The sequence below is a fragment of the Sinocyclocheilus rhinocerous genome, unplaced genomic scaffold, assembly GCF_001515625.1.
Source record: "Sinocyclocheilus rhinocerous isolate Xijiao unplaced genomic scaffold, SAMN03320098_v1.1 scaffold1283, whole genome shotgun sequence".
NCBI lineage: Eukaryota > Metazoa > Chordata > Actinopteri > Cypriniformes > Cyprinidae > Sinocyclocheilus > Sinocyclocheilus rhinocerous.
Genome location: NW_015642522.1, coordinates 556900 through 569419, shown reverse-complemented (window position 1 = coordinate 569419; position 12520 = coordinate 556900). Strand labels below are relative to the sequence as shown.

Genomic DNA, 12520 nt, shown 5'->3' with positions numbered 1-12520 from the left:
CCACACACACACACACACACACACACACACACGTATTAAGATGGCTTTGGAAGTGAAAGAACTTGCGACTGCCGTCAAGAACAAACGCCAGCTGTGTACAAATTGTTTTGCGATGCCCTCTAGTTCAGCTCACAACTTTCAGACCATTAATCAAGCCGTGCCTCGGAAAACACGACTACTGTCGCTGAAAAAGAGAGAGAGAGAGAGCGTCTCCTTCGGACAGTCATGGTGAGGCTGTGCTCGGGCGAGAGGGGTCAGTGTTAACAAACACAGGAAAGGCCGTCTCGGTAAATGCCACGTCTCCTGCGATGCCATCTTCACATGCACCCGGAGCACAGCTTGCCTTTTTCCATGCGAACGTCTAACCTTGAGCATTAAAACTTTACTTCTGCACACAATGGGTGGCGAACAGCACAATGACAAGGTCAATGCTCCGCTAACGATAAACGGTAATGGTATAAACAACTCTTGAAAGAATAATATTCTGGGTTATTTTCATCATAAAAATGTGCACTAAAATGAACTGTAGAGAAAATGACAAACAGTCTTTGGTCTGGCAAACATTTAACAGGTTGAGCATTACATTGCACAGTTTTAAAAAAATAGCATTTGAAGCAACTCTATGTAATTTTTTCCTGAAATTTAAGTTTCAAAATAATTCTGATGGAACACTGAATCTTAATAAGGAGAATGGCTTCTGTTTCTTTCTCAAGCTTCACCCAAATGTCTGTTCTGGCAGTATGCAAGTTTAAGTGTGTACGAACTGCCACAAAAAGTGTGGATCGATTTATAAAAACCATAAATGCGCGTGTATCGCTAATCACTGTAAATACAACAGTGATATATTTACGACTGTAGTGGGCTCCAAAGCCCGCAAAAACACACAAAACTATACAGCTGCTTTAAATATTCAGTGTGTAATTTTTAGACCACTAGTGGCACCAAATGGATTTGCAGTTTCTTTTTGTTTGAGTGCACTGACATTGCAACAGTGTTGTAACCATTGGCATAAATTGGGGGCGGGATTTGTCCAATTCTCCGACCAATGACAAATGGCGAAAGAGTTTGGCATAATAATGACTGTTTTCGAATAAGTTTCAGTTCTGTTTGGTGCTGCTAGTGGGGCAGAAAACACATGTTGTAGCTTTAAAAGTCGTTTAAGCTAAATCTAGATTTCTAAAACCCAATTTAAATCCTTGAAACCATTCAGATGCTGTTCTTGAGGTGTAACAGGAAAACTTAACCCCAAAAATCACACACATGCACAATGAAAAGTCACATCATACAACAGCAGAAAAAAACACAGCAAGCTGTTTAAAATCAAAGGGTCAGAATGATGTCAAAAGCTTCTAAAACCATAAAAACAATACCCCATTTTATCTTAGATGGCTCCAGATTAGACCCAGATTACCGTTTCAATAATACAACCCACCTTTTCCAAATATTGTTGCGTGCGACAAACCTGCACACCCTTCCTGCACACCCTTCAAAACAGACACACCGCACAACACCTGCACAATAAAGACATGCACACGGACAAACACACACATAATCTTATTTCAGGGAAAGCTGATTTGCCGGTGCTAAAGGCTTCTCCTCCGCTCCAGCTGTTGCTTAGTAACCAGATAGCCAAGCGGAGCACAACCTTCCACTGCTACAGGAGGGAAATTCTGGGAATAGAGGTGGAAGAGAGGAACAGCGCGCTCTTACCAGACAGAAAAGACTCCATTATGTCGCTGTGGGTCATCTTCAGCAAACTGCGGCCTGAATAGGTAGCTAAAGTTGGATCGGCGCCATATGACAGCAAGAGTCGGACCACATCTAGATGATCGTTTTCCACAGCATCATGGATAGGCCTGTTGGAAAAGAGAGAAGAGTACTTACTTCTCAAAAAAAACAAAAAAACCCCCCCGACATTTATACTGCAGCTTATATTTATTTTATCCATCAGATTTTGATTAGATCATGAAAAGTATTACTTATTTTATTTTCCCATAATTTTCAATCCCGGAGTTCACCTCTGACCTTCACAATGCAACAAAATTACCCTAACCTTGGAGAAAGTAGTCAATTTTTACTATAAAATTATAAAAAATAATAAAAAAAAGAAAATAATAAAAATAAACAAACATTATTATCATTAATTATAAATCAATCAATCATTAGAATAATGTGCACTGACAAATGGTTCACAATAATACCAGAAAGTTTCATTAAGAAAGTAAACTGGGTAAATTATTATTTGTCTTGTGATCATAATCCACCTGCCGATGGTTTTAAAAACCAAAAACTTAATTTTTTAAATTTAACTTTCTTTGGCAATTGCGAGATTTTCTTTTTGCTTAAACAGTTCAATTACTCACAATAATACCAGAAAGTTTCATTAAGAAAGTAAACTGGGTAAATTATTATTTGTCTTGTGATCATAATCCACCTGCCGGTGGTTTTAAAAACCAAAAACTTAATTTTTTTAATTTAACTTTCTTTGGCAATTGCGAGATTTTCTTTTTGCTTAAACAGTTCAATTACTTCACTTGTCCATAAATACCTTAATTTTATCTGCTGGCATTGCCCAATAAAACAGTCATTAAAACCTGTCACTGTCATTCATCTTTCCGACAGGAATCGGAACGCTAAACGAAATTGGATTTTTAAGTGTATAGCGAAGACAGAGATCTCACCCGCCTAATCTGCTCTTCTTGCGGTAATTATCCAAGCTAAGATTCTCGGCCTCTTCTGTTGTTGTAAAGCCATTATTACCAAACATATAATTACTGACATTGAGTGTGCGCGCGTCAACACGTGTGCGCACATGTAATTATCCGTGCCGCGGCGGCACGCACATGCTCTCGAACGCAGTGTGACAAAAGCACAGAAAGTCAAAGAAACTAGTCTTGCATGTAAGGCTTTGCTATTTAGGTGATATCATGAATGCATGTGTGCTTACCTGGTGCCGTCCTGTGCACTGCAGTTGATGTCGGCCCCGTGCTCCAGTAAGTGCTGTACGATGGAGAGCCAGCCGCGGGAACAGGCCTCGTGGAGCGCGCAGTAACCCGCATTATCCCGATGATTCACGTCACACACTTTATTCTCCAGACAGTACAAAACCACCTCCTACAGCGAGCGGGAGAGAGACAGAAGACGAGCGGTTACTATGGTGCAGCGAGGAATGAAATTCATTAAACACTATTAAAGAGCGCAGAGAAAGAGAGAGACAGGCAGAGAGCAGACAGACAGTTCCGCCCAGAGCTGATTATTGATGTGTGAGGTATCAGGGTCTTTACAGACGAATCCTGCCCCAAGCCTGCTGTTCACTTTCTATATGAGACGCCTGAGACGGCACTGTGTGTGTGTGTGTGTGTGTGTGTGTGTGTGTGTGAGTCTGCAAGAAGCAGCAGAGTAGGAGCGACTTTAAAGGTGGCGGAAATGTGAACGATGTTTGCCTGTGTGAAACCGGCTGCCACAATAATTGTGTTGGCCACAATTTTTGCATATTTTCAGATATTTTGGTGCTTAGATATGTCTCACCAGAGAAGCCTTTCTACATCAACCCAAGCCAAAAGAACCCAGTAAAATGTGAAGGATGTTAGTCGTTAGAACTTTGCTGTGTGGATGCTTGAAGGAGGATCTCAAATGATAGAATTCGAGGTTGTTTTTAATTGTGCCAATCTAGAACACCCTAGCAACCACAAAGGAACATCCAAACAACTGCTCAGAACACCCTAGCAACCACAAAGGAACATGTCAGCAATTGCTCAGAATGTTGCTTTGTGGTCGCTAGAATGTTCTGTGCTGGAACAATTCAAAAGACCCAAGAATTCTATCATTTGAGAACATCCTTCAATTTCGCCAATTTTTATCATCCATCAGGCAAACTGTGCAAGTCTGTCAATACCATAGGTTTACTCAGATTTCTGCGATTTAGCATTATAGTAGTTGAAACACATAGAAAGTTATCAATATGTATTGTCCCATTCGCGCTTCCTGCCATTCCCGTCTGCTGGTTAAGAACAATGTCTGGAAGAGGCTGGAATTACAGAGAGCCCTCGCAGAATTAATTGGAGAGTTCTTCTGCAAGCTCGGGTTTAAAGGAACTCCCACATCCATCACCGCGAGCCGATTCCTCATGCACGGCGGCAACAAAAACAAGAGCGCGCACACACACAGATGGGCTGGAGAGGGGAGGGCCGGTGTCCGCTCAGCGCTCAGACGAATAAGGGCATTAGGATTCAGGAGGCGTAGCACTCGCACTTCAACCCTGGCAGCGTCTCAGAGAACGCATTCAACCCCTCCCCCGACGGAGACGCACAGTGGTACGACCTGCCCCACGCTGCTGCCAGCAGCTCTGCCTCGCGCTTCCCGCCGGCTCCGTATCCAGGATACGGCATGCCGCCGGCATGACTGAAAAAAACCCACGCCGTTAGCAGGGGCGCCGAGCCGTTAACGAGCCCAAACGGGAAACTCTCGCTCCAGTGCGGATGTTCGCTCCCGTCTGCCTGGAGAGGTGGACCAAAACACACGGAAGGTAAAACACACACACACACCTACCACGCTCAATTACCAAAAGCGAGCCGAAGTTCAAGGGAGAATATCTCTATTTCCGTTTATGTTTCCATCGCCTCATTCCCTTTCCATCGAGGTCTCTCTCTTTCTCTCGTGCCTCAGGGAGTTCCTCAGTGGGGATGTTTGCAGGCAGGAGAGCTGAGTGTTACATTAAACAGACAATAAAGCCGTGTTACACAGCCTAGCGAGAAAAAGATTTGTCGTGATTTTCTCCTCAGAACTGCTCTTTGCTGTAACGTTTCCTCCCCCGCTGTCCCCTGCTAAAACGACTCCCAGGTAACAACTGCAATCAATGCATCATTCAAGACACTTAACCCCTTCACAACAGCAATCCCACAAAACAAGACACAGGCCGGCTCAAGACTGAACCCGACGTGCAACCATTTTACCACAACCTCAAAGCCTAGTCAACCCAACCCACATCATTAAAAAATAAAAGAGCAAGAACTACAGCTGGCTTAGCGAGAAAAACACTCAGACAGGAAAAAGAAGGGGAAGCTTTACAAGGCAGACCTGAACTGAAACCAGTCTGGGTCACTACTAGTCTGGAGTCAAATTCGGATGCTGGCAGCCCTCATTAAAACCTGTGATTCAAGTTCAAACTCAAGTCTAGAATTTCAAAGCTTCAAAAAAAAAAAAACGAAGACTCTGAGGTTCTAAAACTCTAAGACATCTGATAAAACATTCTAGAATTCAGAGGCAGTTACAGAATTCTCAGGTAGTTCTGAAAACAATCTGGAGCTCTAAAGCAGTTTCTGATAAATTCTAAAAGTCCGACGTAGTTGAAAAGGGGCTTTTGATGCAGTATATGACAAATTTTCAAATTCAGAAGTAGTTGAGAAAGCTTTCCAGAATGGGTGTTTATTAGAATTCCAGAATTCTAAGACAGCTAACTAAGAGTTCTAGAATTCACAGGCAGTTCTGTAACTCTTCATTAAGTCACAGAATTCTAAGACAGCTGATAAATGGTTTTAGTTCACATGCAGTTATGTTGTAGAATTCTGAAGTAGAAAAAAAAAAGTTCAAAAAATTCTTGAATTTGAAAGCAAATGATAAATGTTCTAAAATAGAGGCAGTTATCAAAGAATTTTAGAACTTCAATGCAGTTTAAATTCTGATGGACCATTCTAGAATGGGTTTTATAAAGAGTTCCAGCATTCTAAAACTGCTAATGAAAAGTTCTGGAATTCTCAAGCAGTTTATAAAGAGTCGCAGAATTCCAAGAGTTCTGGAACTCTGAAGAGATCCAGAATTATAAAACCTCTATTAGTTAATTCTGAGATTAATTCTAAAGACAGTTCAAAAACTGCTATAGAATTGAAGCAGTTTTGTGTTAATTTTTTATTCAAGTCTAATGTGTAGCGGTTGCTTAATGATCCTCTGGCTACGCACAGTGCTGACGAATGTTCTAATTTTACATGCAACTCAGGAAAAAACAGCCTTCAGACTGAGCAGACGTCACGTTGCATCGGAAAGTAAGCGGCTAGGGAGAGAGACACAAGACACAAGAAAGAAAGAGCAGGATATGCGGAGGGGGGAAGAAGGATCGCCGAATCTCCCTCAGCGTGGTTTTTATTGAGAGAGCCATGGCTGGAGTGGGAGTTCTGATAACAGAGGGAAAAGGGTTGATGTGGCCTCCACAGAAGAAGTGCATCATTAACGGATCAGGAATTTCCCTGACAGCCGGCCAGGACGGTACTGAACGTGCGGACAAGTGTGAACGCGTACATGCGCAAACGTGACATGTCTTGCTCAGCCAGACCTTTGACAGAACGGCGAGCCCGGTCTCATGAAAATGCGTATAAATAGTATGCCAAATAAAAACAAAAACTCGTGGTATTGATACACAAAAATTGACTTTGGCGTGCATATGATACGCACGTGTTTGGCATGCATATAATACGCAGTTTTCATGTGCATATATGAAATTAAATTTGTTGGCGTGCATATGATAACGCAGTTTTCACGTACATATGATACGCATCTACCCCACAACCCTAATCCTACCCATTGTATAGCATATACACGCCAAAGTCAATTTTTGCGTATCAATAAGAGTTTTGGTTTTTATGTGGCATACTATTTATACGCACTTTCATGAAATCGGGTTGGAACGGCAGCTTGCAAACCACAGTTTGTTTTTACATGCCGATTAAGGGTGGGTTTATCTTATCTTATATAGATTATAAAATCTAAATAATAGGCAACAAAATTCTAAAAATCTGTCAAATAACTTTGGCAAATCCAGTTATTAGTTCTTCCACAAAAAGCAATCATTGCATTAACCCAGTACCTGAAAAAAAAAAAAAAAAACTATGCGCCCTTTGTACCGGAAGTTGCATGAAGTCAGCCAATCAGTTTTGTGCTTGCCAAGTCAAGAAAATGCTTTCCAGTTTTATGTGCAATATGCATCCGACAGTCAGCGAGCGGACTTTGGGCGGTCTGGAGGCGTCTGTGGCCGAGACTGCGAGATATAACTGCCGTTGCTCTGAGAGTTGAAGGTCTGTATCCTGCTATTTGCTCAGGCTTGGCAGACAGTGACAAAACAGGGTGTGACACACGCCTCACTGACCCTCTGTATACACACACACACACACACACACTTTCTGCTGGTTACTAAACTGCAAACATTCACAAGTGAACACTATTGCTTTTAAAGGGATAGTTCACCCAAAAATGAGAATTCTGTCATAATTTATTGACCCTCAAGTCGTTCCAAACTATGACTTCTTTTGTATTCCAGATGAGTGCGTACGTTTCTGTTTTTGACCAGTCAATAGGTGTCTAAAACAACATTGATGACTCCATTTACTTTCATTTTATGGGGAGGGGGGAGCACTGAGACATTTTTCAAAATATCTTCTTTTGTGTTGCACAGAAAAAGGTGAGTAAATGATGACAGAGCTTTAATTTTGGGTTGAACTATGCCTTTAAGTAAACTCAACCTCAAACTTTCCTTATTTTTTTCCCCTAAAATATGCAGACTGCAAATAATCTGAGAGGGAATTTAGATCAGATTAGGTTGCAGTCAATGCATGCGACAGGGTTATTTCAGGTCACAGACTGTTTTGCGGTCGTCATCTAGATCAAAATTTCCTCTTGCACGGAATCCTTAGTACGCGGCCTTGAACGGACAGCCTGACCAGCGGACACGCTCGTGCAGTCAACTGTGGAAAACACGCAGGTTTTTCCACTTGCGTTCGGTTAATGCCTGAAATGCAAGCCAAAATGACTCAATCACACGCGCGCGCGCACACACACACACACAGAACCGCTCAAAGGCGCCCGGGAGTTTCATCAAGCCAAGAACGGTTTGTTTTGAAGGTGCGAGCCCATGAGAAAATGGAAACGAGAGCGCGCGCAAAACTACGTGCCGTTTGCATGTTTACTGCAGTTGCGCTGGGACCGAGATGGAGTGCCACGTTTAAGTGTGTGAACTGTCGTTCTCTAGCGCTCTGAGACACACACACACACACACACACACAAACGGAGCAGCTGCCGCGGTCTGTGTTGAAAGGCTCGGCCGCGCAGTCATGTCATATTTCCGAGCTCTGGCAGCGCCGCGGAGCTGCTCGTGGCTTAACACACACACACAGAGAGAGAGAGAGAGCTGGCAGCTCAGTGCGTTGCTCGCGGCTTATCTCTCTCTCACACACACACACACACACACACACACACAGAGCGAGAGAGCGGCTTCCTGTCTGAGGCAGGAGGGGAAAGGAGGGGGACGGAACGAACGAAGACTAGAAAAACAAGCCGCTGTCGACTGACAGAAAAAACACACACGCGGACGGAAGGTCTGTCCTCACCTGCTAAGGGCCGTCGTGAGGGTGTAGAGAGGGAGGAGAACGAACGATCGAGAGAGAGAGAGAAAAATGAGGAATACAGGGTGGGAAGGATTACATTTTATCTCGCTTCCTTTGACACACACACATGCCGCACGGATCGGCGCCGAGTGCCCTCCGCTGCGCGCTCCGCCGCTCCTCCACCGTATCTGTGGCGCACGCACAGCCCCGCGAGAACAGCCGCCTTTAACCGATGTCACCAAGCGCATTTATAAAGCCATTAGAGCAGAATTAGACCCCAAGCGCCAGCGGGGAAAATCACAAAGCCCTGAGACTCAGCGGTAACGAGAGCCCACGCTCTCGACAAGCGTTCGAGAAAATCCAACGCGAGCGGAACACTCTAGCTCTCTCCAATCTGGGAGAAAAGCTCATTAGGCAAAAAAGCTGTTTAGCTATTAGTAAAAAATATATAGTTTGGATGTTATTAAAATACAGTTCAGCTATCCATAAACAATTTAGCTATAGTAAAAATATTTTTGGTATTAGTTTGTTAGTTTATCTATTAGCGAAGAACAGTTTAACATTCATACACACAGTTTAGCTAGGCCTATTTTTAAACCGTTTAGCTATTCTTACACAGTTTAGCTAAACTCTTTAGCTATTCGTAAATAGTTGGTGTTTATACACAGACCGATTTGCTATAACCAAAACAATGTAGCAATTCGTAAAAAATGTAGTTAGTAGCTAGTAAACAAAAACTAAACTATATGAATAATAGGGCTGCCCTCGACTAAAGATTTTTTGGTCGACTAGTAGTCGTTCATTTTAAGCATTAGTCGACTATTAGTCGCACTTTTATTAATAAACCATATAAATTATAATAATGAGCATTTAATTGCCTACACAGCCTAATAAGCGCTCAAGCGCACGCAAAAAAAGCTTGCCACAGCGCACCGGCAAATATAATTATGAATGTGTTAGGGAAAAACAGCAAGTACACTGCATTAACGTTTTAATAATTTATTGTCACACTAGTGCTTTCTGTTTTCGGTTTAAAGGGGTCATATGATGCCATTTAAATTTTTCCTTTCTCTTTGAAGTGTTACAAGCTCTTGGTGCATAAAGAAGATCTGTAAAGTTGCAAAGACTAAAGTCTCAAATCCAAAGAGATATTCTTTATAAAAGTTAAGAGTCAACCACACCTACCTAAAACGGCTCATTCTAACACGCCCCCACATGTCTAAGTCACAATGTGGGAAGATTAGCATAACGCAGCCCAAATGTTCACGCAAAGAAAGAAGGCATAACTTTTATTCTCGCTGTAGTATTGTTGCTGCCGCCATGTCGTGAAGGACTGTGTTTCGTTGTTAAAGTGAAACTACTTTGTTTGGCCTTCCAAAGGAGGACGATATACGCTTCGTCATGCCTGGAGCTGAGGGAATACATCAACTTCGTGCTGTAGATCGGCTTTCACCGTGGATGAATCGGAGTCCAGCCCGGGGTCGTGCTTTTTCAGACCGATGAGCTTTGTAAAAATCGACGCGTTTCAGAAAGGCGGGGCATAGAGGAGAAACAATAATGCACAGTATGTGGAAAATAATGTGTTTTTTGAACTTTAAACTGCATAAACACATTTCATTACACTACATACACCAAATAATGTTCTTTTTAGCAGCATCATATGACCCCTTTAAGAGATGAAGTCGGCGACACTGACTCATCATCTCTGCAGTATGCGCCTGTATGCATGTTTCATACGGATTACATAATCTGAGAATATTTTTTTTCTATTTGAATAGGTTCATTTAAAAGTTTCACTCTCTATAGATATATTTCTCATGTCTGTAATAAGTCAAGCATACACGGAGTTTCGAAGTGACGCGCTCAAGTTCACAGACCGAGACGGCAGAAAGCGCATCCTGTTTGCTTTAATTAGGCTATTTAACAAAAGCGCAACGTTTCATTGTTATTTTGCACACGAATAAACGTAGAGTCTTTACAGATACAAAAGATGCATTACTCTTATCTGTATGTATGACCAAAAATTACGAAGTATTTTAAGAGCAAATTATCGCACCGGCACCTCCATCTGTCATGCAGTAGCCCAAGCGCGCTTCAGCTTCCACACTTCGCACAAACACGTGAACTGTGCACTTTTTTCTAGGCTAACATTAGATTGAGCTGCCATGTAAAATTGCTACTACATACATATTTCAGATGATAAGCCATATTTGAGGTCGATGAATGTTAGGTGAGCATATGGATGTCCTGCCCGATGTACTATATTACCACACAGACCAGCCGTTAACGGTTTGTCCGTCACGGACTGCGTGATTTCGCCATTTCGTGTGGAATTTTTTTTTCTGCGACTAAGCGACTAATTAAATTTTGGTCGACCAAGCCTCTTCTCGTCGACTAACGGTTAGTCGACTATTAGGTGGCAGCCCTAATGAATAATGAAACGAAGTTAAATATAAACTGTTCAGCTATTCATAAAAACATCTCCGTTCAGAAAATTTAGATATCTGTAAAAATAGTTTAGATATTCGCTTACGATTCGTTTATCTATTAGTAAACAACCGTTTAGCTATTCTTGTACACACAGTTTAGCTATTTTTAAATAGTTTAGCTATTACATATACAATTTACAAATGTGTCACAGTTTTGCTATTAGTGAAATATTGAGCTATTCTTAAACATTTAGCTATGCATAAGCAAGGGTAAGCTATTCATATACACTTTAGCTATTTGTAAACAATTTAGATATCAGTATTTTTTACATATAGTTCATAGTTCTCATATAGTACACAGTTCGTAGTTTATCTGTCAGTGAAGAACAGTTTAGCTCATATTGTAAGTTATTGTTCCTTGAATTAAAAAAAAAACAGTTTAGCTATTTGCACACACAGTTTAGCTATTTTTAAACAAGGTTTAGCTATTTATAAACAGTTTAGCTAAATATAAATTGTCAAAGTGTTTAGCTACTAGTAACAATATAGCTCTTCGTAAACGGCATTTAGATATTCATATTCATAAACAGTTTATATTTTCTTAAATAAGGTTTAGTTATTCATAAAAATTATAGTTTAGCTATTCATAAACAGTTTAGCTATTAGCAACTAGAAATATTTAAAGAAAAAACTGGGTTAAAATCTAAATGTCAACTTAAACAACAAAATACAAAATGTACAAAATGCAAATTCTTTATTTTCTGTGAGAACTGTCAGCCTTTTTTTGTGGTTAGATATGAATAAAAACCACCCTCCATTTCCGTGGGCCGTTAATGGCGGGCGTTGGTTTGGGCAACGAGAGATTGGGAGGTGCGTGAAACGGGCGGCTAATGGCTTAAAACAGCGCGTGTTTAGCACCTTCAGCCAAATGATTAATTAACGTGGAGATTACGGAGAGCACTTGTCAGATCGCTGATTGGACCTTAATGGCAAAGAGCCATTCTGCCTGAGAGCAGAATTACCGAGAGAGTCTAGCAACTGCAGCAGAATCAGAGAGCGAGAGAGAGCGAGAGAGAGCGCAAGAGATGGATAGGGCTCTTTCACACACACGCATACACACACACACATAACGATAGGTTTCAATCAGCACACAAAGGCCAGTTTTGTCTGAGTCATAAAAGAGGGAGGCAACAACCAAACACAAGTGTAAATAAGCAGCATCGTAACGCAAGAGAGACGTCAGCGCTGGCGGAATGTAATGAAAAAGTGTGTGTGTGTGTGAGTGTGTTGCAGTAAAACTCGGCTTGAGGGAGGTGAAAAACGCAAACAAGTGAACAAGAGACATTGGGGGAAGGGAACTACAAACGTGTGTGTGTCAAAGCATGCAGTGGTGATGGAACCGCCTGGCCACTTCAAGCACAAAACTTACAAAATACACAAACACACAGCAAGGAATGGAGCACAATGGAACGTGACATCCCTAGTTGCGAGAAAACAAACCCACAGACACATGTGGATGCACGTTATAGGCAGAACGAGAGAAAAGCGGAAAATAGCAGATGGGAAAAACAGGGGGGGAATCTAAGCGTAAAACTAGCTTGATTCCGACACCACAAAAGCGTGTTCTATTCTGGCACAGCACTCTATGCTAAAAAATGCTCCGTAAAATGCAGTAAGAAACTTTCCCTTTTAGTGGAATTCAAGGCACCGCTGCGAAGTGAG

At 41.8% G+C, this 12520-nt stretch overlaps 1 protein-coding gene across 1 annotated transcript in view; it reads right to left on the bottom strand.

Moving 5' to 3' along the window:
* LOC107756025 (BCL-6 corepressor-like) overlaps positions 1 to 12520 on the bottom strand; it is a 50088-nt gene that overhangs the window by 5557 nt on the left and 32011 nt on the right. Inside the window, exons 10-11 of the mRNA XM_016573001.1 lie at positions 2948 to 3114; positions 1711 to 1856 (exon numbers count right to left, since the gene is read on the bottom strand). Coding sequence (XP_016428487.1) covers positions 1711 to 1856; positions 2948 to 3114 — 313 coding nt within the window. The remainder of the gene's footprint in view (positions 1 to 1710; positions 1857 to 2947; positions 3115 to 12520) is intronic.